This window comes from Carassius auratus, unplaced genomic scaffold, assembly GCF_003368295.1.
Source record: "Carassius auratus strain Wakin unplaced genomic scaffold, ASM336829v1 scaf_tig00216128, whole genome shotgun sequence".
NCBI classification, from domain to species: domain Eukaryota; kingdom Metazoa; phylum Chordata; class Actinopteri; order Cypriniformes; family Cyprinidae; genus Carassius; species Carassius auratus.
In genome coordinates this window covers 373,649-400,000 of record NW_020528425.1, presented here as the reverse complement: position 1 = coordinate 400,000, position 26,352 = coordinate 373,649, and the positions used below count along the sequence as shown (strand labels likewise).

Below are 26,352 nucleotides of genomic sequence, written 5' to 3'. Positions count from 1 at the left end.
ACTTAAATGGTATGTTTGCACCAAGTACTAATATCAACAAATACCATATTGTTTACAGTGAAAATTGTGATAGATGCTACTTTAAAAAAAAAATGGAATTGTTATGTTCACTATGGATAAATTGCCTGAGAAACAGTGGGTTAGGTTCATGAAATAGCCACTGTTAACAAAGTTGGCTGTTTGCAGAAAAGATACATACAGCTACTATTATCACCGACATGACGGTCAGAGTGGAATTCTTTTTCCACGAGATAAATGGCCTACAAGATTTCAGATTTGTGCTAAATATGAAGTGCATTTGGAAAAGATGAAGAAATTACTTCACAGTGAATTAGTGGGTTTATACAGTATGTACATGAAAAAAAATGCATTAAATATAAAGTGAAAAAAAACACAATTCCCTACAAAACAGAGGTGAAGGTCGCTTATTAATAATACATTTCTCCCAATGAAACAAATGGATCTCATGTATCGATCAGTGTTGTTGTTTTCTTCAGACATTCAGTTAAATGTATGTCAATGAGGTAACTCTCTTATTAGCTACAGTATTAACACAGATGACACACAATACCTCATTTACACAACATACATGACACAAGCTAGTACACCAGTCATTTACACTGTCCACTCGCTTCTCATTTCACATTAACATTCATCTGGAACAGACTGGGGGTTACATCTACTTTTCTCTGACCATCACCAGACTTTGGTGCTCAATTATTTATACTGACTGCGTAGTTTTAAAGAAAATGTCAAGTAGGAAGACACTCTTTGAGAGGTTTTTGTCCCTGTTAAATTTAATATTTCTTTACAGTAGCATTCCATTCTTCATTCAAGACACTCTTCAAAATAAAAATGAAGTGAAAGTCCATAAACCACTGGTTTAGAGGACGAAAGAAGAGAAGAAGTGAAAGAATGAGGGACACATTAAAAAAAGAGAATGAAAACAACACAAAACCTGGCAGAGGTCATGAGGTTAAAGCTGGACTTATTCATTCAGTACTCATCTATTCAAAATACTCTCACATGCCTGCCTTTTTTATACAAATTAGAATGATAAAAAGAGAAGTACACTTTATTTATACATATACATAAACAGCATATTCTGTGGGTGGATATTATGTGATCTCTTTGATAAAAGCTCTTATGGCTATGTTAAAGAAACAGACTAAAGAACATGTGCCTGGTTCTGGAAGCAGCGGATTCTTCTTTTTCTTATTGCATTTCGATGAAAAGTGCAGTAGTCATGCAAAATGCATAGCTTCTAAAGACAATACATATTTGCTCTTTTGTTGCAATAGCTCATTTTACATCTGGAAAGCTGATGGAAGTGCTCTAAGCTCTTGCTAAGACCACCATCAAAACAGCTAAGAAGCAGCAGCAGCAGCAGAAATAATGGTGTCCTACAGCAAACACACGAATGAATTGATAAAAACCACGACTTTTTACATGGGAGTCTTTCATCCACAGACCGTCTGTGGTGTGTGAAAGCCTCTTGACCTCGATAATCAGACTTGTGCTGAACTGTTCAGTGTTACTTGCTAAGAAAGCTATCATATGTGACTTCATGTAAAAATATCAGCTGCTTTATGATTATTTCTGTCCAAAATCCACCTGTAACAAACCACCACAACACATTGAGGTTGCCTTTCCTCTAATACTCTAAAGATGCCATTTTAGTATTTCTATCACTCAGTTATTGTTGATCCAAAGCTAACACCGTTCGTTTACCTTTTCCTGATCAATGTAAAGATTATAGGCTCCACAGCTGAGTGAACACATTCAGCCCACAGAAGCTCCACACTAGAAACAGTGCAGACTGTCCAAAACAGGTTTTTTCTTATATAGGCCAATAGACCCATCAATAAGGCAAAATTACCCCATCCTCACTTAGAAATTAATTCATGATGTCATTTTTAAAGAAAAACCTGAATTATGGTCGGAAAACACCTCAAAAATATAAAACTTGCATACATTACAAAATTATTTGTACTTTTTTTAAATGAACTGAAAAAAAGATATTATACCCAATTAGTTTTTATATATACTGTATATCGGACATCCTTTTTGGGAATCACTGGTCTAAAATGCTTCATCATCAATCACGTGACATGAATATGATGTGGACTGAACAAAAGTATGACATCATTATATTCTGGTATAAGAAACAATATTGTTTTTCTTTGGCCCACAGGAAAAACAGCTTCCAATCGCTGATCTGTGGCATCATTAGAATCCGACACAATGCAGTTTTTACCTGCCCTCATTCATGCACTTTTAGGTTTGTAAAATATAAACCGAAACATTATTTCAGAGTCAAAGAGTCTAGAGAAGGGCTTGAAAAGGCTGGTGTGTGTTGCTGTAGCAGCAGTGAGAGGAACATGTGGAGACATACAGTACAACACACCCTGTTCATTACAGCTACTCACTGGGCATTAGTCAAGAAACACTTCTATGTTTATCTTTCAGGGAGCTGAAATTCATTCAGCTTGTTTCGTGAGAACTACTGTGTGGTTTTTATAAAAATCTCCTAATCTTTATGAATCTTATACCACACAAAGCAAGATGTGATATGGCTACTATCACAAAAACACCTTTCTGCAGTTTTTGATTTCTGAAATCCCCAGACACGTTATTGTTCAGCACATTAATGTCATTGTGCTCTAAAGAAGCTGAGGCCATTCAATGCCATTGACTCTTCATCTCTTATAAGCGCTGCAACCAAATTTAGACAGTAGTAACACACAAATATATATATATATATATATTTACCATTAGCTATGTGTGAGCTAATTCCTCCAAACGTTAATGAAGATTCAGTGATGTTGAACAGATATGTGTGAACATGTCTACATTTTCCAAGCACTGTACTCTGAAGGTTGTTGTGCATTTTGTGCAGATTCTCTCATGGACACAACAACATGGCTATCAAACACACTACTTCTGCCAGTACACAAGAATGAGCCAAAACTTTCACTTAGTATACACAGGGTTCCCACACCCTTACACCAATTCATTGTCTATTTTCCCAATCATTTATGTTTTTGTTTTTTTTGTTTTTTTATATAAAACAGATTTTTATTACAGTTTGCTATTTGTTTTCTGGGCATAACTAAAACAACAACAAAAAAAATATTCTGACTACAGGAATGTCTTCCTTTCAAAAATTTTATCAGTTTTCCTTTTTCTGGTTTACCAGCCAATTGGGATTTACATTTATTTTATTTATTTATTTTTTATTGCGATTGCATTCACAAAAAGTGAATTTGTAACCAATAAAACATTTTTGAGATGGTCATTACTACTAAGATTTATATTACAGACTACAGAAATGAACATGAATTAAGTTTAATCATTTGCTTATGATATTTAAACATAATTTTTTAATTATGGGTTCGATTTGATTTATTTTGCTGTTTGATATTGTGTCATTGAATGTTGGATCTTAATTTATATTTTTTTTACATTGTTTTAGCGCTTTGGGTGTGAGAAAAGCACATTCTAAATGAAATGTATTATTATTATTATTATTATGATTTTGTAAAAACAATTCTATTGAGATTGCACACAATAAAATATCATCGTGATGGTCATGACTATATAAATATATATTTACTACAACACGCATTTCCAAGACTTTTCCACGATTGTAATCATTCCCAATACTGTTTTCTAGGCCTGGAAATAAAAATGGTTAAATACCCTGATGTTTCCTGATATCTATGACTGTGGGAACCCTGGATTGATCTTTCAAAGTTTCTTGTAATGTTGCTGAGGCACTTCAGTCGGCCTGCACTGCTAGTGCTCATTGATCAGATGGTAAATTGTCTCTAGCCTGCTTATTTTGAACCCTGCCAAAAGCACCAAATATCAGATTACACTGTAAAAATAATGGGACAGAAAAATAAATATAGTTACATTACCATAAAGGCAAACGATACATAAAAACAAAACAAAACAAAAATCAGATTAGCAACTCATTCCTCAGTCTTCACCATGTACCTCCCTCATAATCACCAGCACTCCTCTCTTTTTCTCAGTCTGTGTTATTCATTGGGACTTTCCTCCTGTATTTCCGGCATGTTCTTTCTATCCTTGCGCAGAGTATCAGTGAGGGGTCGAGAGGAGCTGGGGGACTCCAGCTGCTTGGGTTCATTAGTGTGGTAACTGCCTTTATACCTGTACAGGTAAATGTAGAGGCCGTACAGGATCAGGAAGAGCAGCATCAGAGAAACTGTCACGATTACTGTGGAGAAAAGACACAGAGACAGAGAGAGCAGTTGTTAGCATTAAGCTTAATACTCTTACGCTGCTCTAGTTGAGCCGTCTGCAAATGATGGCTTAAACATAATTTGTATCATGTTGCAGAATTGAAAGGAGAGACTGCTGACTGTCAGCGCAAATGTACTCATAAGCTTTAAAGTGTTAGTTCAGCCAAAAAAAATAACATTTTCGGCATCATTTACTATTCCAAACCTGTTTTACTGTCATATTTTTCTCTTTGAAACACAAATGGAGAGTTTTCATGCAACCAAACTGATATGGATTATTTTATGATTTCCAAAAATCCAAAATGTACCAACATTTGAGGTGGTCACTATTGTTATTATGGAAAAGAGCGCCATAAGGATTCTTCAAAATTCTTTTTTTTTCTGTGTGTGTGTGTGTGTTTGTGTGTGTGTTCCACAAAATAACAGTACACAGGTTTGGAACAACATGAGTCAGCAAATGATGACAGAATTGTTCTTTTAACATCTTGACATCTTGTAGATTTTCTGTTTTGCTGTGAGAACTGCTTCCTCTGGTAAGGAGGATTAAGTGTGTGTGTGTGTGTGTATGTATGTGTGTGTGTGTATGTGGGAGAAACAAGTCTTGTTTGTCCTAGAAAAGAGATGACAATCAGACAGAAAAAAGAGGATTTGAGTGAAGCAATGATGAATAATTGCAAATGATGAGCAAGGATTCTGATAAATTTCTTTAGGAAAATGTTAGTGTTCATTTAGAAAAAATTTATTTTTGTATTGTCTTGACGAGTATTTAATTTTTGAAATTATCGCATTAGTATTATAATAGAAGCTCTGTAAAACATTTACAACAAATAAAATTAACAGGTTAATGTAACAGTGACATATTTTGAAATATGGTCATTTGTAAAGATCTGATTACACCTTGATTTATTCCACATACAGTATATTATGCGTATATGACGTATTATCACTGATTATACCAAATTTCTGTCACGTGTAGAAGATCGTCTTTATGCAGAAGCTTATATTCCCATGAATGTTCCCTAATCCTGTCTTCTGCAAATTAAGAGGATTTTAAAAACAGGTTTTAGCATCACAAACAGAAGATCAGCATGATTCGCAGTACTGCCTGACATGCTGAATAGGAATTAAAGACAAAGAAAAGCAAGAAGAACAGAATAGTAAATACATAAAAAAAGAATTTTGCCACTTTTATTAGGAGGATGGTGGAAATCTGACAGGAATAAAAAAAATGGCGCTACAAGATAATAAAATGAGTGTGACTGTAAACTTACGTGTCATCCAAGGAGGAGTAACATCATCATGAATGTAATAAAAGACTAAAAAGAAAAAAAAAACACAGGGTTAAAACCAACTTTTAAATCACAGTGTAATGTACAATAATCATATACTATACTAGTAAAAAACACTAATAAATTGCTTAAAAGTAAATACATTGGACCATATCTTCTTTACTTCACCCTGCACTTATTTACTTATTCACTACTAATCAAATGTTTCGACGTCAGATTTTAAATGTTTCTGAAAGAAGTCTTGCATTTAGTCTTGCATCTAACTGCATTCATCTGATCTGAAAAAAAAAAACAGTAATACTTTGAAATATAATTATCAGCAGCCATTACTCCATTCTTCAGTGTCATGTGATTTTACAAAATCAATTTGATGTATCCTTTCTGAATAAAAGTATTAATTTCTTTCCAAAAAAAACCCCAACAACAACATTTAAATGGTAGTGTATGTTAGAAGGCAATCATGCGAATGTCAGGATATGTAATCTTACACAGGCCAGTGAACCAGGGGTCATCCTCCCAAGGGACATATCCTAAAACAGGGGGAAACGCCCCACAGTTAGACTCCACCACATATCCTTGAGTCGTCACCGGTGGATTGGTTACATTGGGTCGGAAGTAAGCCTTCAGTGGAGCAAAAATATTATATCGGACCCCTGATATACAGCCCATAAAACCTGGACTGTTGTGCCTCTGAATTTCGTAGTCGACACCTCCCACCTCTAGAAAAAGAAAATAAATCAGATCAGTCTATTAAATGCAACTTTTCATCCCCAGGCAACAAGTTAAGATCAATATGCTCATCTTACCCATGACTCGACCCAAGAATATCGACTTCGGTGAATCAAATCTGGGAATCTCTCCCGGTATTAACTTCTCAATCCATGGATCCATGTAATCCACCTAGATCCAGGTGCAAATACACATACAAACAGTGCACTTTTGCTATGCTTATAACTCTAGATGTAGTTTGATCTAGTTTGAGATCCTACCTGTGTCCATATGGTGTAGTTGTGTCGGGTGATGTTGACGAAATGAGGGAAGCCGTCGGCCATGTTTCTGTCAGTCAGCTTAAATTTGTAGCTTATTATCCCAAGCCGATATCTCAGCGAAAGAGTCCCTGCAACGGTGGTGACATCAGTGCTAAAGCTAACGTTTCGGATGCTTCGCTGTGATTATGTGTGTGTGTTTACCATCTTTCTTGAGCAGGACGGCGATGTAATCATTGCTGAAGGAGCTGATATACAGCAGCACAGCTGGGGCCTGTAGAGTGCTGAAGCTGAACTCTATGTCGTCAGTTGTCGTGTTGTAGCCGAGGGTGAAGTTGTGCCAGTGAGGCTCTATCCAAAAGTTCGCCCACCATGCATCAAAGGAAATCGGCTCTTTGCGGATGTCATACCGCAACCACGCTCCCACGTCGAAGAATGCCCCAATATCTAAAAGGATGTGACACAAGCAGAGATCACAGTGCTGTTTATGTCAGGTCATGTCTCACGGCCAATCCTCACATGTGAGGATGATGTTACTTGTTTTTAGGTAAATAAAAATGGACTTGATAGAAAAAGTTTGTCTTAATAACATTTCTTTAGACTTGAAAAGAATAGACTTGTAACAGTTTGTATAATATTTTAGTAAAAGAAGTTAATAATAAGTTATTATACCTGATGAGCACATTATGTATCCTTTAGGTGAGTGTATTAAGATTTACTGAAGAAAATAAAATCAGCTCAAAGACTAAGATCTTGAATTTTCCCACAGATTATCAAAACAATGCAGTTTAATTCACGGAACAGACAAATCCGTCACTGTTAGTCTGGATTTAGATGCTTAAAATGGAAAGTGGACCCAAAAGCTAAAATCTGTCACTCTCTCTTTTTTTAAGCCAGTGAATCTCTCTTTAACAGATTCTCAGAGGCACCAGTTTCCTCAAATTTTTCATGCGTCACTTGAATCAGTTTTGATCCTTTAAATCTCCTAATCACGGTTTCATGAAATTAAAATGCATTTGTAATAATTAGTATTTTTTTTCAACATAAGGATGAAAAGATATCATTTTAAATTTGCATATGTTTATTATGAAACGGCTGCAGTCTGTTTTGTGCCATGTCAATTTGTGTCATCATAAGTGTGAGAGAGCAAATGCAAATGTGTGTTAACTCACCTAAATGACAGTAATAGCCGTCGAAGGCTGTGTTATTGCAGTCACAGATGTATGAAGCGTAGCCATCAATGCACTGGCCTCCATTTCGACACGGTATGGAGGCATTCAGACACGCTCCGGTGCAGTTCCTACGTATGCCAGCCCTCTCGTCAACCTTACCCTCCAAATCCACAGGCACCCCGTTCATCCTCAGCCCACGCAGACAACCCAGAAAAGGCCTTAAGGTGTGATTGGCTGCCCCTGAATACAGTGCATGGTATCAACTGCTTAAAGCAATGTTTTCATATGAACTCTGCTAGAAACTCCAGCTCTGTGATTCTTACCTACGAGCAGTGGTTGTGTGAACTTCATAGTGATGTAGGTTTGGCCCGGAAACTTGTGAATGGCCGGAGGCAGGAAATCAACCTTGAGACGTGCCAATTTCACATTGATTTCAGCTTCCACGTAATGCCATTCATTATCATTGAGAGGTTTAGGAGAGCGCAGGGTCACGTTTCTAATCCCATCACCCACCATGAAAATGAAAATCACCTCAGTTGTAGCTGTGAAAAGGAGACATCAGATGATATCAGTTGATATACAGCATATATTTTTAGGCTTTTCAATGGGATTTACAGTCCCTCAGCCATGGAAACAGCACTCACAATTGAGTTCAATTCGTAAGAAATTACGCAGGTGGTCATCTGAGCTTTCCACAAACACTCCGTTAGTTCGGTAGGTCCTGAAGTGGAACGTGATGTCAGCACTGGTCCCGGGCTTGAAGGTGGGGAACGACAGATAGGTGGGCTTGGTGAACGCTATAGTGTGCCAGATACTCCCTAAGAAAAGGATTTCCCAACAGCAAATCAGTGCAAATATACATTACTCAAATCAACATTTTATGTTCATTTCTTTATTTATTTGGTAAATATATGTTCGGTCAACCATCAAAATAATGCCCCTATAGGCTCATTTAAAGTTTTATCTTGTGATATATCAAATGATTGTACATTTCCCTTTACTCACACGTCAGAAAGGATCTTCTTATTATTTAGACAGACTTTTCATCCATTTACTCACTGTCTCCATGGCAGTACAGTGCCCCAACACTGTAGCGCGCCTCTGAACCTGTGCGGTTCGTGTCTCCTATGACAATCCTCCTGACAGGCAGGTGGTCTCGGAACGACAGGTAGCCCTTATCTGAGTGCCTGGTGAACGGAAATCAGCCTTTCAAAGTAAATATTTAGCTTGCATTTATACACTACTGTTCAAAAGTTTGGGGTTGATTAGATGTATTTCTTTGGTTTTTGAAGGAATTCTCCTATGCTCACCAAGGCTGCATTTATTTGATTAAAAATATAGTAGTAATGTGAAATATTATTACAATTTAGAATAACTGTTTTCTATTTGAATATATTTTAAAATGGCATTTATGCCTTTGATGTCAAAGCTGAATTTTCAGCCCCATTACTCTGGTCTTCATTTATATTAACATGTTGATTTGGATAGCATTTCTTATTATTGCACTGCACTTCTCAATTTTGAAGAAACTGAGACACATTTTTTTTTCAGGATTCATTGTTTAATAGAAAGAGCAGCATTTATTTGAAATTATTTGCAAAATAAAACTTCCCTGAGGTCCATTTATTTTCTATCTTCAATATAATATAAAACACCACCATAGAGACATCATAAAAGGCATGCTTAGATAATAAAAAACAGTTTTGATTTGTTTATTCATTCTCACCATTGGCGGTAGTCCGCGTCACAGTTGCACCAGTACTTGGAGTCAGTGCAAGTTTGATTGACAGCACATCCACATTTCCCACTTTCAGGGAAAGCTCCTCCCCAGTATTCATGACTCTCATTATGCCGACCAATCCAGTAAGTGTAAGGCCGTCCACCTGTTTACAACAATAAATAAAACCAAAGAAACACTCAGTGCATTCCTACTGTGGGCAAGTCAGTCTCACAAAGCAGGGAACCATGACAACTGGCCCCTACTACGTAAACTCATTTCAATGGTAAAGGCTGACTGATACGAGTCCTATAGTTACTCAGCAGAGAAAAAGGCTGAGAAGGTCAGTGACACTAATTACGTGCAAGCTCCTTGCAGTTCAGCTGAGTCAGACCATCGAGTGTTTTTGCACTGATTGCCTTAAGATCCTAGCTAAGATCAATACTTTAACAGACATCTAAAATTCACAGCTATAGTTCCTTCTTATTCTACTATGCTATATTTTAGATACATAGTGATGGCTGCATATAGAGTACACTGTAACACAACATTTAAATACATTCATTTTTACTGTGGAATGCAATAGGTTGTTGACGAACACAATTTCCACTCTTTTCAATATAATGAAAGTGAATTAGGATTGGGGATGTCAAGCACCAAATATATATATATATATATATATATACAGTATATATATATATATATATATATATATATATATATATATATATATATATATATATATATGCAATTAAAGAAGAAACATCATAAATCTATCATTATTCCCTGTGTTTTCAAGGCATAAGTCATTGCTAACTCAAATACTGTATTTACTATATACGTCTAGTGAGCTGTCAACTGCTATGACTAGATTTTGAATCAGTAAGTTGAACTCCAGAACCAGACCAGATTTTGTGTACTGCATTAACTGATTCAGCTCAAAAATATAATTTGTTCATTAATTGGTCATTGCTAATTGTCTTGTGAATGCTGGTGATTGCAAGAGATTAAGAATTTCAGCACATAATGAGTTAATAATGAGGATTTCAGTGAATAATGAGTAAAACTTTACACTGAATATTTCATATAGCTACAGAATGTATGGAACGTAGTGCAGGAGTCTAATCACATACTTAGAGTGACTAAGCTTTTGAACTTACCTGGAGTGTTGAGGAGGCGTGACTTGTAGCAGGAGAACTCAATCCACTGTTCGCAGTATAAAGATGTGTTTGCTAGGGCAGTGACTTCATCCCACGATGCATTTACATACTGGAGGTCCCCAATATACGGTCGATCCATGGTGGAGCCGCTCACTTTGGTGCTTTTCATGCGGTTGTGCTCAATAACAGTCCATGATTTTTGCACTGAAAATATTATAGGATAAACCTCAGCATGTTGTGAAAAATCTTTCTAAATTGCTTCAGTTTTACTTCATACATACACATATTGCAGTAGACGGTGAAAGGCTTGAGTGGTCCGCTCAGATCTGGATCTATGGTGTAGTTGCCTGACCAGTACTTCCCGTTCAGTCTGTAGGCCTCACATGACTCCCTGTAGACCGCTGAGATGACAGAGAGAGGCTTGATTCTCATGTTTTACCAACAAAAAGTCAATACAGAGGAATCTCCTCAATGAAGGACACTCACAGTTATGACAAACTTCCCCCTTGTAGCCGGTGTTGTTGCACACACACAGGAAGTCATTCCAGGACTGAATACACCTGCCTTCATGTTCACAAGGGTTTGGACTGCATCTGTGAAAAAAATAAAAACAACAAGAGACGGTCGACATTTTAATAATGCACGTCTCAAGATATTACATTGGGCATGTCATGTTTTCTTGCCAATACTGTTGTTGCCTATTGAACAAAATATGATTTGCAGGTGACACTAATACGAGATGAATCAACCTGAGGGTTATATTCTAAGCTCAAAACCAAAAAACTGTTGTTATTTTTATAATTTAATCATCTTATGATTTATCAGTGATTAATCCATCTAGTTTTTCTCCTTTGTGAGGCTTTGTTTCTCTTTTATGAGTATTTATATGATTGTATGTTTGTATTATTGTTATTAATAATATTTTTGACAATAACTGACACTTTGGAAAAAAAATGTATTTGTATTTTTATTTTGTAATCCAATCCAGTATGAATACTTATGTAAATCAAGATACAAAATCTTGTGAAAATATTAATAATTTGAAGGCAAAACAAGATTATTGTCCTACCCCACTGACAGATGTTTTCTGGTTTCAGATCATGTTGATTAGACTAAAGAAGTCATTTATAGCTTCTAAAGTAAATCTATATTAAGGACTGTTTAGCTATTTGTACTGGGTTTTTTTTTCACTTACATTTTTCTTATTATGTTCATCCTGTTTGCCTATTACAGATCAAGGCATTAGACTTTGACGTAAGAAATAAACACTTAAACTCAACTCATATCACACACATGCATGCTAGTTTTCACATCATGGTGGTGACTTCCCATTGATATATATTGTTTTTATAGAGCTGAGCTACTGATATGTCCTACAAGTGTACTTCTCTCCAACAGAAGCCATTCTGTATTTTACATCCTTCTTTAATTTCGAGGACAGTGTTGGCAAAGCCCAACCACACAAACACACACCTATCAGTGATTCCGCAGGTGCCCAGCAGGATTTCGGCATATCTGCCCCATTTCCTCTGCAGCATGACATCTATATCCACCGGCTCATCATCTATAAAGATCTGCTGCATGCAGCCATGGAAGCGAGACAGCTTGGTCACACAGCGTGCCGTGTTATTGGTCTTAGGACAACCTGCAGCACATCAGACGTGGAAAATTAATCGAGTTATCTGCTATGCAACTGAAAGGCACTGAATGCATTCACATTTAGTATAGATTAGAAACATTAGCATTTATGGCATATGCATATTTATGTATAACATGAAATATACATAATATTGCAAACACTAACATTGTTTCACAGTGATTTTTGAGGCAGTTTTACAGACTCCGTTTTAGTCATGTGGCATTGAATCATAACAGACTAATCCTCCTTAGATTCTGTTACTTACCCCCGAAGAAATAGCGATCTCCTGTACGAACCATGAAGGGGTTGGTGATCTTCAGTGGTGAGCTTTCATCTTCATCTATAGTGATCGTTAATAAGTTGTCTTTGGCGGTCAGGTCTACTGTGTGCCAGAAGCCGTCATTGAGACGGTACCCTGAGACAAGGCGAAATAGGATAATATTTACTGTACTGTATCTATTATATCTGGTGTTGGTTCTGCTAAACTCTTGGTCTTAAAGGGCTCTGTTCAGTCCTCTCTTATAGAAACAGAGTTCAAAGTGTCATAATGAAAACTATGGACACAGTCCTCGATCATACCTGCAGCGAAGCGTAATCTCTTGTTTCCAGGCTGCATTAGAGTGACGTTGACTTGTCCTTCACTGAGGCCCAGCTCCAGAGAGCCCAACTCATCTGCAAACCTGGTGAACATCAGTAACCCTGTGTAGTCCCATGAGCGAAACTTAAACTTCACTGCCAGACGGTTCTTCCGGAAGAAGCCGGGGAGCTGCAGGTAGTTGTTCGGTCCTGCAAAGGTCATGGGCTTCCAGAGGAGATCCCGGCAGGTATAAAGCATCTTTTTCTGAAGAAAGGCAGAAGAGAAGATGGAAATGTACAAATGAATATTACAAATATTTTTCAAAAGCAATACAATTGTCATCCAAATGTGACATAATATGTAGGATGACCATACGCCTCTTTTCCCCGGACATGTCCTCTTTAAAAAAAAAAATGCATCCAGCTTGGATTTCTATATTGTCCCAAAATGTCTGGGATTCGGCTTCTCCTTTCTACAGTCGCCATTCATTGTGTGCGTTTTTGTGTTAGAGCCATGCACGCTGTTTTCTTAATCCCGCTCCCGCTGAATTTCTGACCATTAGCTACTGTGTGCTCATGCAGACATTATAATATTGCATATAATTTTCGCACATCAGGTAGCCGATATCAATAAGCCGAGTATTTAAATCACTTTGGATGCCGCTCGTGTTGGATGCAGGGTTGCCAGATCTGCTTTTTTATTCCACGATTTGGACTGATTTTAATCTGTTGCGACAGGTTGATTTTCTTCCCTGGGTTAAAGGTTTGAAATATTGTATAAATAACATTTGAATGAAATGCTTGTACTGAAACATTTTGCATTCTACCTATGATCAAACTGTGGCAGATGTTAAGTTTTGTGAAGGACGGCCACTGTAGAGAAGCCTTTTAGCTTGATTTATACTGGGACTGTAAAATTTATTTTAGGTGTGGAAATTACATATAATACCCTAAAAATAAGTGATTCTTCATCTCTTAATAATTCACCCACACTATGCTCTTGCTGTTGGTAGTGTGAATGTAAAGAAATCATAGCATACCTTTTTAGGAGCTAGTCGAATTTCAGGCTCCTGATACTGTGTCTTGGAGATGATATTGATTCCATTGATAAATACGTTTTCCATGCAGCCACGGAAGTTGACCTTACCAGGCAGATGGGGCACGTCTTTCTCAATCACGCCACCAACATAAATCTAAAGAGAAATGGATAATTGCTGTGATCAGGATGCAGGGAACATTGATTCTACATTTAAATCTTCTGAACAAATGTGTGTCATTTAGTCAAGTGTGCATCAATAGTCTATGTGTTTAATCCAACATAACACCTGTTTGTCCAGATCAAGGTACTGGAACTCTCCGTTGAGGATAGCAGTCTCTGTCTGGCTGTCCAGGGTGAAATTGACCTCTCGTCCGTAGCGCTTGATGGTGACATAGTGCCAGTGCTGAGTGTCCAGCAGGTTTCCCAGCATCATTGTGGTCATCCCATTGGTGTTATGGACAGTGCTACTCCCTGAAAAAGAGCAGAAATACATGGCCTGTGATTGCAGTTAGAACGATAGACAGATAGATAGATTTGTGATCATTACCCAGACTGATATGTAAGTAGAGGCGTCCAGTCTTTAGCTCCAGGGTAATGGAGTCTCCCTGCAGACCTTCACTGTGCAGGAGAATACCGTCCTTCTCCAAGGTCTTAAAGTTTAAAGCGTAGCGGTCCTGAAGTGTCCTCATTCTACCCCGTGGGAATGAATACGCCACCATGTCATCCCCCTCAAACTGCATCACATATGAGTCTGTTAGGGTCAAAGGTCAAAGAGTATAAAGAAGACTGTCAGAAACTGTATTGGAAGATGTTCTTCATCTTAAAAACCAGACACAAAATTGGCACGCCAGTTTGTCTAGTTCTAGTTGAATGACAGGAACCCAGATCATCAAGGGGTACACTTGCTCCCTAATTGCTTCGAGCTTGCATAAATGAGCATAAGACAATGTTCATACAGTAGTTGTTGAATTGACAAATGAATATTCAATTAATCCATAAGCTTAACAGGCAGTATGTGTGAGTGCTTGATATTGTATCCAGAAAAAATATAGTTATTTTATGCAGTGCAAAGATATTAACATTTAAATGACACACTGCATGTACACACACACAAACTCATGATTTTCAGTATTAATATGAAAAAATCCTTAAAAAAATGTAAATATAAAAATGATATAGTATGTTCCCTTTCTGTCTGAAAATGATCTTATGCCATTTTACTTCTAAAGCACATGGATATATTTACTAGAAAACAATACCAAAATACTGATTAAAGAATTATTTTCTGCAGTACAGCTCAAAGGACCGGTTAACATTACAAAACATTTTCTGTATCAAGTTAAGATAAAGTTCCTGGCAGCTGATAAAACATAAGCTGCTGCCAGTAACTCAGTGAGCAGTTTACCGTAAGGACAGCCATAGAACTCTACGCGAAGGCCGATCTTGCCTCCGTTCTCAGTATTCCAGCCCATGGGATAGATGCGCAGATGTTTGGCAGTGAACGCATAATGAAAGACGTTCCTCTTCACCTGGTAGTAATTCCAGTTGCCAGGCAACGTCTGAGAGATTCAAAAATCTGCTATTAGAGGCTCTATAAATTCTACGCCCCATTTAACAAACAAACCGCTTCTCTCGCCTACAACTAATCCTACATCAAAAACGTAAGTAATCTCTAAATTCTGAGTCAAAAATGATACAAATGCATGACCTCTTGGCCTCTGAACAACTAAACATCAAGATCATTGATCAGCACAAATAAGACAAACACTGATAAAGCATAGATTATTTTTACCATGTTGCCTCCTTTCATGACGTATGGAGTCCATGCGTCGAATCGGTCCCCGTACAGCAGCATGTATTTGGTGACCCAGTCATAAGAGTTGAAGGTACCCTGAGTAGCAATGGCCATGATACGATACTTCCTCCCCAAGTCAATTTGCATCCATGGCTGCCTGTCCCGAGGGGACGGAGACCAGCCGCTGCTCCCTACATCATCACATTTACATTCATTCATTTTGCAGATGCTTTGATCCAAAGTTATTTACAAATGCATCATCACACAAACATTTGAGAAATTTGGTTAATAAAACACATTCTCGAGCCATTCTTGTCATGGGCTGCAGGAACCATTATAGTTGGTAAGGCCTTGGTCCCTATTTGGGCATTCATAAATTGATAGATATTGAAAAAAAATCTAAATAGTCTATATTATTTTTGTATTTTTGAGTTCTAAACAATAAACAGAAATTTCCCAAATCCCTTGTGTGTTTTTGGCACTTCAAATAAAGCAAAACGTTCAAATTGTTATTTTTCTCCACCAACCAATTAAATTTATGCCTATAGAATCCCCTTTATTTAAATGTCTATGTCTACAGCAGATCTTATTTTACATATTTAATGAAAGGTCAAACCAAACAAATAAAATAAAATAAAAGTCAGCATTTAGTGCAGCATTCAACTCTGTTTCAAGTGATTTTGTGACATTAACTTTTTCTTATACACTATATTATTTTCTTTTTTATTCATAGCTCCGTTATGTTAGATATAGTTACAAATGCTTTTATTCACAAAAAGCCAGATATTTTGTTTCAAAAGGCAACCCATCCAGCAGTTTGCTAGTAGTTGTAGTGGCTTACAATGTATCTGCTAATTCAAAAAATCAGAGGAGGAGGTTAATATTACTTCACTTCATTATTCTCAATGAGATCTATTCCAACTTATTTCCGCAACCCATGCTTTTTATGGTGTAGTCACTTACCATACAGTTTGGCAAAGTGTGCAGAGTAAAAAAAGTTATATCTGGAGGAAGCATGGAAAGAGGAGGCGTAGAGCGGAGAGATCAGTGGATCTAAGCATGGCCCTGAATAAAGAGAAAGAGAAAGAAAATTACTGGAAACAATTAACAAGAACAGCATTTCATAAAAGCATTATGAATGAATTATGAGAGCATTATCCTAAAAGCAAAATGAGTTTGTTTTTTGTTTTTTTACTTCTGACACAAGATTTTAACGGAAGAACAAAATAAAACTAAGTTATGTACATAAAGTACCTGCAATAAATACTTTTCATTTCTGTTATGTATAATATTTCTATTATATAGCACCACCACAAGCGCAATAAAACCACTCTTTCATGAGAACTGAGTGTCTGTGATTTCAAAAGTGAAAAATTGCCTGGAACCGCTTATTGGTCAACATAATGTAATGCTTTGGCTGTTCTGGGTGAGATTATTACTAGGCCTAATGAACAACAATGACACTTGACATTGCACTCAAAATGGCATATAATCTACCATGTAACCCTATTCACTGCCAAAACAAACAACAAAAACATATACATCTTCATGACTGAAAGAAAATTACTGTAATCTCAAACAAAGAAGTACCATGTTTAAATATTTTGCCACTTGCTTGAGCAACTTAATATGCAAATCTGTCTAAGAAGTAATGAATGGAATATTAAATTTTTACAGCATAACTGTAAATTCATCTATCAAAGATTGTATTATTGCTCTTAACTTCCAGTTCTGGTATCCTCCTCCTTCACCTTCAGGTCCTTTTCTGACTGTTTATATTATAAAAAAAAATCTTCTGTTCACAATAATGAACAAGCTTTTTCATTATCTTTAACAACATTTAGATTTAATTTCAGAATAATTGAAAATAAATAGATTATTTGTGGTATAAAGAAGCTGAGGATCCGTTGCATATATGTGCACATAAATGTGCACTGCAAATGAATCATGTGTGAAACATGCATCATAGTTGTTACATACAAAAATATGTGTGTGACTTAGTGGATAGATAGAACATTAATAAGGCCCTTTTACCAAGTCTTGCCATGTCATTTCATCAGTCCCTCTGTTGCACAAATCCCTGCTTCAATTAGGCCTGGCAACATTTCAGCCTAATCTAAACGGCAGAGTCAGATAAAGCCACCTCAATCTCACCCTCTCAACAGAGCTTTAATAAAGCCATAAGCCCAAATGGCATCGCATCTCACATGCCCATCTACCTCACCTATCTAACAACAGATGACACACAAACCAACAGGAGTAAGAAAGGAGGACATGAAGAGAGATTGCTGACAAGCTAACAAGATGAAAAGACAACCAAGAGAAAAGACACAGACATGTGGACAGAGACAAATAGGCCCTGTAATTCATGAACAAAATGATTGCACTGGTCTATAAACAACATAAGTCATACTGTATCCTCCTCCTAAAATACTGTATTCTTTAACAATTATTTGTGTATCAGATGTTTTTTATCCAAATAAACAACAGGTTTAGGAGAAGAACAACAAATATGGAGATAATATAATATCTTATAGAAGTATCATAGTTCATATGGTTCTACAGAAAAGCACAAGCAAACAGCCTACAGACAGTAGAGTAGTATTTTTATGGGGTTCATTTGAATATTAAATGTCAAGTCAAGTCACCCTTATTTATATAGCACTTTTTACAATGCAGAACATGTCAAACATTGCCCCGATCCACAAGCCAGCGCAAAGCTGAGCGACAGAGTACAGGATCCCCCTGGATGTAAAAGTTAACCTGTCAGACCAGGTGCGACAGTGCCCACCTCGAGGGAGCAAGCCTTGGACAGTGAGAGCGCAGAGTGGAGCTCTGCCCACTGCAACAGAGGGTGAGCTGGTGACTAGACTTCGAGGGGGACCTTATTGACTGGGAAAATAAGATTTGCCCCCTCTCCTTTCTCCTTTGTCACTGCTGGTTCTTTCCAGCCCTCCATTGTCTCCAGTCCCCAAGTCCAGTCCAGAGTGGGCTCCCGTTTCCCAGTCCAGCGACGAGAGAGATTCAGTCCCCAAGTCCAGCCAGGAGTGGGCTTTGAGTCTGGAGGACAGCCCTGAAAGCCCGGAGGCTCATGAATATCCACCAACCCATCCACTCCTGCCTCATCCACCACTGTGATCTGGCAGCCCCTCTGCTCACCTTCAGCCCACCATCAATATGGTGTGAGCTCCGTTCTACCATCCTCCAGCATCACCATAGCTAGAGAGTCCATCACCTCCACCTCCAGCCTCCGAAGTCCGGACTTCGCCTCAGCCTGTAGACCCAGCAGCTCCACCTCGGCTCCTAGCTCCCTAATCTCCACCATCAGCCGTCGATCCACTGGGCTTCCTCATCCCTCTGGCTCTGCCTTGGTCAGGTGTCAACCTGCCATCACCTCCTCTGGCTGCAGCTCATCGGTCCTTCCCATTGAATCACCATCGGAGATGTATTTAAAGGGAAGAATGGTTCATAAATAAATACACCCATTGTGTGCCCATATAATCTTAGCATTAAGGGTAAACACATTTAGCTTGATGTCTGCTATGGATGGCTTAGGGAGACTATTCATCCCAAGCACCGATAGCCCCCCTATAGACTTAAAGTTAATATGCATAAAAAGGAGGAGATGGGGAAGAGGAGGAGGATTGCCGAAAGAACTAACAATGGAAGTGGTAGGAGGCTATCTTTTATACTGGGATATTAATTGGAAAATTAGATGGGCGTATTCCTCCAAAATTACATTAATAATTTCACGTATAATCTTACAATCCTTTTTTTTTCTCAAGAATACAGTTGAGATTGGCTCAAGCTTAATTTGTTTGATTATAATTAGCTTCTAAAATAACAGAAGTCCATTATGTAATGTTCTTATATAATTGTGTGAATTTTTCAATGAGGTATTAACTGTAGCTACCACAAAGAGACTGCTGGAGTCAGACTGCTTAACACAGCAGAGGTTATTAGTATTCTGAACACTGCAACTGCCGGTGAGGGAACAGAGGGGGAAAAGAAACAGTTTGATAGAAAGAGAGCGAGAAATGGAGAAATGGAGAGAAAAAGCAAGTAACATAACAGAATACTGCATGAGTCATCTAGTTTATTCTCAAGTGATTTCAATTCCCATGTGATGCACAGTCCCCTGCTCTGTCATCTTTCAGCCTTTGACTAGCCGGCATCATCAAACCATGAACTCCATTATGAAAGTCTTCTGAAAGAAATGGCTTGTGGTGGAAACATCCTGTGAATATTCCTTTATTCCAGCTGATCCAATGAAAGAGCTGCACATCTGTTTCCTGAGATTTGACTTGCTAGTGAAAGACATGCTGACTGACAATGACCTTGGCTGTTCATAGAAGGTGTGTGGTGTGTGTGTGTGTGTTTGGGGGGGGGGTTTGGTCAGGATGTGGCCTTGATACACAGCTAGTCAAAGGGGAACAATTATTCATGCTGTGGAATTTTATGATATCTGTAGTTTTTGGACATTGATATATTGAAATAAATTTAATAATATAGGGGGAAGTTGTGGCCTAGTGGTTAGAGAGTTTGACTCCTAACCCTAGGGTTGTGGGTTTCAATCTGGGGCCGGCAATACCATGACTGAGGTACCCTTGAGCAAGGCACCAAACCCCCAACTGCTCCCTGGGTGCTGCAGCATAAATGGCCTGTGTGTTCATGGTGTGTGTGTGTGCACGTTGGATAGGAAAAATGCAGAGCACAAATTCTGAGTATGGGTCACCATACTTGGCTGTATGGCATGTCATTTTAACTTTTTAGTGCCATAAGCATAAGCTTAAAAATCCATGTTAAGATCCATGTTTAAGGTTCTCGTCTTAGATTAGCCTCACTTTCATACTGTCCCAAAAGCACCAGTGCAGTATTCTGATTCACATTAGGCAGATAAATGAATCGACTGAATGTGTCCCAGCCCTATCTATCTTTGTAAAATATGAGATGCAGAGACTGTCTGTCCCTCTTCACCAGCTCTGAGATCAATGATCTCCACCCTGTGCTATTCTTTCCCCACCAGTAGCTGTGCAGTGCAGAGAGGAGTGCCTGCCCTGCAGGAGAAGCATTGCAGTTATTAAAGCGCTCAGTGCAGAAGAGCTGCGAGGTAAACTGGGAATAAGCAATGACAGGGTCATGGAGATATGTGCAGAGACTTGCTCATAGACATGCTATTTAAATACAAAAGCTTTGTTCCAAAACCTACTAGTGAGCTACCTTTCTTCCCATAGCCCACATAAGCAGCAGCCTTCTATAGGAGCATCCTAACTGTTATGGAAGCTGATAAGTGATGGATTCAGAATGCTCTATTCAGTCAGCAATTGTGCACACCTTGCAAATAGCACAGCATGCGTGCCACACTATTGATTACAGTAGCGTGATGTTAGCATGTTGCACAGTGAAATTATTTAATCATAAAAACACAGCATACATACAAATTGGATGAACACTGGGCTATTTATAATAAATAATTTCCAGTATTTTATAAAATATAAACCACCCTTGTTTTGTTTACCTTCTTTTTTTACCCAGTGAATGTCTCCCATTGCATTCTGGGACTGTGTTCTCTGTGAAGGTCACAAGTGATTCTGCTTTACATTCTGGCTAAAACAAGAGGTGTGTCCCAGTTTGTGTACTTGTGCACTATGCCATTTTATAGTATAGTGTGTTCACACTGAACATTCCAACAAGAAGAAGTGCACTTCAAATTCGCAGATAACACATTTATTTAAAACTATGAAGGTTTTTTTTCAGTTGCACAATTTATTAAATATATAATAAAATAAATGAATATATAATATATACAATAAAAACAAAAAAATGTTTGCAGATGTGTGTTTTGTTGAGCATCATTTTTGATACATTAAGCTTTTATTGCAAAATATATATATTGCAGTGAAAGGCAACACAAATAAGAGATAATGTATACCAACATGAATAAGCATGCACAAACATGATACAGTACAGGCTTTGTAGGATTAAGGATAAAACAACAACAAAGTGGAAAGCTTGACACTCAGCTGTATCAGCTTTCTTACATAGTAAAGAGGGAGGGTTTTCATCCCTTGTGTGTTCCTTGACCCAGTTTTCCCTAATGTCTGATATTCTTGTTTTCCTTGTGTCTGTTTCCTCATTTTTTTCACCTGTGCCTTGTCAATTATCCTCATTTGCTTGTGTACTTAGTTCTGTTCTTTGCAAAATTGAAGTTGAGCCACTGAGGTCACATGGACCATTTTACAGATGTCCTTGCTATGTTTGGGTCTGGGAACATTTCAGTTGTGTTGCTGTGAGGGTCAGAAAGCTCTCATATTTCATCAAAAATATCTTAATTTGAGTTCCAAAGATGAAGGAAGGTCTTACATGTTTGGAACGACATGAGATGAGTAATTAATGACAGAATATTTATTTTGGGGTGTGCTATCCCTTTAAGTCTTGATTACCTGTAAGTCATCTGTCTCTTGCTCCAATGCACTAAATCTGTGCTCACAAAGTGGTGATTTTAATTTTTGCAAAATACCTTGTTGAAATTTTAAACTGTACCATTTCACTCCCTTATGATGTTATTTTTTCACTCTCAGTTGTTCCTTCTCTTTTCCTCCAAAGACCTTGGCTGCTCTCCACTCAAAGATAAGAGAGAACAGTGACACATGTGAAGCGGCTCCTTGAATGCTCTCTCTCTCTCTCTCTCTCTCTCGCTCTCTCTCGCTCTCTGTCTCTTTCTGTAACACATGTGTTGAATTACAGGCACTCCCCAGTCTCTGCAGGCTGATGCAGCACTTTGCTGTAGGAGAATCAAGTGCATATCACATGAGCTATCTTTCATCACTGGGAGGAGGCCGCAGTACACTAAGATTGCTAGTTCAGATCAATCTGTTTGGGCTGCCTGAGATTTGAATGATCATATAGGTGTAGAGGCTATGGCTAAATTTTTAGCATGGTGAATAGAAACCAGGGGGGATCAGGTTGGTATGAATTATTCATAACAGGACTTGCAGCACAGTAGATGGCAGTCTTTGAATGAAATAAAAGCTCAAAGATTACTTCAAAATACTGAGTCAGTCTAAGGCACTGCAGCACATTTTTCTACAGTGCGCACACACCCACTTGACACAGACTAAAAATACACACAAACCTGTCACCTGAATCTTTTACACCTTTTTTGTGCCTTTATTTAACCAGGAGAGAACCTCACTGAGATTAAGAATCTCACCTTCCTCCATTCTGGATCTAATCTGTAGCCCAGTTTCAAATCCAAAACACATTTATACTCTCTATCATCATCTCACCAACCACCCTGCCTAAAATCAGCCTACAGACAGACATGGCATCTTCAGTCTCAATAAAAATGGAATTTTCAAGGCTTTTTTTCTGTGTTGACATAGAACCCGTTTTCAGTTTGGACAGTTTCCACTCCCTTCCAAAGATTTATGCCAAATACGCTGTTTGTTCGGTCTCATTTCCCTGCTCAGTGCTGCCTGGATTATCTTCTTTACACAATACGTCACACTGAAGCTCTCATTGTTGTCAAAGTAGTGAAGTGGGAGCCTAGCAAAAGCCCACTTTTGGGATTTCACAAAAACTCATTCTTTCAAAATACAATGTACTATTATGCTTTATGCAAACACTGTATTGAAAAACAGTTACTAATTAATATAAGCAAATGTAATATGATTTGTAAAAAAAAAATGTAATAAGAGCTGATATGTAAACAAGGAGATCTGTTATTTAAGGGACAGCGGGGGTAATTTTAAGCAAACTGAAAAAGAGTGCTATTGATATGAGATCATATGCAAAATATGAGAAAACCTCTTGAATAAATATACATTAAATGCCCCCTTAATTATAGAATGAATATCCAAATAATTTTAAGTACATACACATTAAAACATCACAAGCTTTCTTGCTTCACCAAAATATCACCTAACTGTGGTATTTTGTAGAGATTTATTAAATCATAGAACAGAATACTGCTTGAGTTAGGAAACATTTAGATTTTTGAGGATTTAAATGCTGTCTTGAAGGTAACCTTACGTGAGGATTCGCATGCAGTGTTCTACGTCATGTGAATTTGGGATTTCGGTGAGTTAATGCGCCCGCCCTCTGTCTCCGCATAGGGCTGCTCCCACAAGCAACTTCACGCAATGCGAGCCACGCCATTTCAAATGCACCGACAATCTCAACTTTCCCCCCATTAAGACACTAAAAACACGGCTAATTCCGCGAATACATGTTTCAAGAGTCTCTGTTTAACAGCAGGACGGTGTGTCCTTCGCGCGTGTCCCCTGCGCAAGGCGCACCTTTCCATGCAGAAACTTGTTCAAGTGAGCGCGCAGAAGGACTGCAATGCAGAAAGAGTCCGTAGTCACAGGCTAAGTCGCGAGCCCGGACTAAGGACTACAACTGTGCTTTACTTTCAGCCGAAACCCTCTGGACTTATTCATCTAAATATGGATTAGCAAAATATTTTACAATTTCACGCGGATTTAAAACAATACATGCTTCAAATATAGCAATTTTGAGATCAAAATCATTATGTCATAGTATTACTGATGCACCTTTTCTGACAGAGAATAACATTCACGTTCATAGCAAATAAGAAACACTGAATTTGCACTGCATTTTGCATCTGCGGTTTGACTTACGTGACGAGCAATGCTGAAAAGCGAGAAAGAGTAAAAGGCTTGGGGCAAGAATTTTGATATCCATCCTCTCCGGGAGATGGAGTCTCTCTTAGATGAGCAAATCAAATGTTATCCTCTCCTCGTCACCGGACAGTACAGCATCGTTTATCCGTCCTTTCGGCCAACTTTAACTCTCTCGGCCGGGATGGCGATAGACTCGCTCGCTAGAGGCGGGAGCGCGCGCGAGATAGTGGTGCTGATGCTGCGCTTTGGCGGGAGCGCGCATACTTTCATTAAACCAAATTCCTTGATACTTGGGAAGTTGTGGCAATCTGGTCGAAATACAGATATAAACTCTCTTTTATTACAAACAGAGGGAGTGTGGAGTCGTATGGTCTGTGTAGACGGTGGACAGTCACGAATTTAGTGCCCGGGTTCGCAGTGAGGGAGGGGCGCAAGATGAGAACAGAAAGAAAAAAAAAGTTTTGGACTCGAGCAGTTCGTCATAGTGATGAGAAGTCCGAATCCTTTCCGTGAATCGGTTCTTTTGAACAGAACCTCTTATAATGATTATTTTAAGTAATGTCGAGATTACGTTGCTCCTGACGTCCTTGTATTGACTAGGCACATAAATTGAGTTCATTAAAATTTAAAATTAAGATTTAGTAATAAGGATTCCTTATCGCTATGTGTCTCACTTAAGTTTGTTGCAGCCTTAATAAGCCATTTAAATTACAATAAATTGACATTTTTATTTTTATTACAAATAATTTTTACCTAATTAGCCAAATATTCAGTTTACTCCCAGTGCTCATTAACCGATTAATTGAAAACATCTGACTCGATTTGTTCACAATCCAGACATCGCTCACTTAAAGTATTGCACCATTTCAATTATATATTTTTCTAGTTGTCAAGAGAGATATACTATAGTTTAGCACAGTTGTAGGCTACCTTGTATTCCAATTAGTGCTATCAAACGATTGTATAGTTTTTATTTAACGTAATATATGTGTGTGTGTACTATGTATTTATAATGTATATATAATTAAATACACACACATTCATGTATAATATTTTTTTATATCAAATATATTTGTTTATAATATAATAATATATAATTTTAATATTTGTATACTTTATGTGTGTGTGTATTTATATATGTATAATAAATATATACACAGTGCACACACATATATTAAGTAAACAAAAACTTTTATTTTGGATGTGATTAATCATGATTAATAATTTGACAGCATTATTACCAATGTAGAGATCTAACAACATGGCTTTAGTTAAAATATAGTTAAAATGTCTTCATTTGGAGTGCCTCCATGCCCTGCAGCATGGGTTTGCCCAGAGAGCACAAGTTCATTACTACAGTCAGTCCAACTGCCTACAATCAGATTTGTTTGTGGGGGTCATTTGTGCAAGGTGGGTAGTAAATCCGGATTTGTGTTGGAAGAGGCGGACTGTCCATGATTCTGTGATATAAACAGGCTTTGGGATTAAGAAGTGGGTTTGTAGGACAGCAACAGAGCAGGGGCACAGGGGCAGAGGGGGATTTGCAGTTTCTAATCAAATCAGATTGGGATTTACCAAAGTCCCTCCCTGTTCTTACAATCATCTCTTACACACATCAATATTCATTCATGAATATGAATATGCATGGGAAAGCAATCTGCAGTACAGGGGGTTATGATGTTTCTTTCTTAAAAAAAAAAGGCCTAAGGTTTCTATCCTCAGTCACACACAATCATTTCACAATTTTTATTATTGAGGAAAAATTCACATGAGCTGTGGAAATAGATTACTAGTTATCTAGTTATGTGGGCATCTGGATGGATAGGAGAATATTACATTTAAAGCATCAGTTATTGCTTTTACATAAAATAAAATTCAGTAGATTCAGCAAAGGATTAAGTGATAAATCCATGCATTGATCTTCTTTACACACTGACAAAATCTACTACTTATTTGCTGGATCTGTCCGCTGCTTTTGACCAAAGTTCACCACCAGATCCTCCTGTCAACCCTATTGGTAAAGGGCATCTCAGAAACCACACTCCAGTGGTTTGAGTCGT

General features: G+C 37.9%; 1 protein-coding gene across 1 annotated transcript; it reads right to left on the bottom strand.

The window, feature by feature from the left end:
• Positions 1-3,064: 3,064 nt before the first annotated feature.
• LOC113097164 (contactin-associated protein 1-like) lies at positions 3,065-24,679 on the bottom strand. Its single transcript, XM_026262370.1, has 24 exons — positions 24,290-24,679; positions 16,608-16,709; positions 15,642-15,835; positions 15,255-15,408; positions 14,397-14,600; positions 14,136-14,320; positions 13,851-14,003; positions 12,814-13,075; positions 12,500-12,649; positions 12,069-12,240; positions 11,082-11,188; positions 10,877-10,996; positions 10,596-10,799; positions 9,445-9,601; positions 8,778-8,905; positions 8,363-8,536; positions 8,042-8,260; positions 7,719-7,958; positions 6,751-6,993; positions 6,550-6,677; positions 6,367-6,460; positions 6,049-6,279; positions 5,543-5,587; positions 3,065-4,246 (listed from the first exon to the last, which is right to left on the bottom strand). The coding sequence occupies exons 1-24, from the start codon at positions 24,351-24,353 to the stop codon at positions 4,047-4,049; spliced, it is 3,930 nt and encodes a 1,309-aa protein (XP_026118155.1). The 5' UTR covers positions 24,354-24,679; the 3' UTR covers positions 3,065-4,046.
• Between the last annotated feature and the right edge of the window lie 1,673 nt (positions 24,680-26,352).

Bases quoted from the DNA above. Each gene is read 5' to 3' on its own strand.
- LOC113097164 (XM_026262370.1), bottom strand. From the start codon at position 24,353: ATGGATATCAAAATTCTTGCCCCAAGCCTTTTACTCTTTCTCGCTTTT. The intron at 15,836-16,607 runs GTAAGTGACTAC...GTGATGATGTAG, and splicing joins ACACTTTGCCAAACTGTATG to GGAGCAGCGGCTGGTCTCCG. The intron at 5,588-6,048 runs GTAAGATTACAT...TTTTCTTTTTAG, and splicing joins CCCCTGGTTCACTGGCCTGT to TCTTTTATTACATTCATGAT.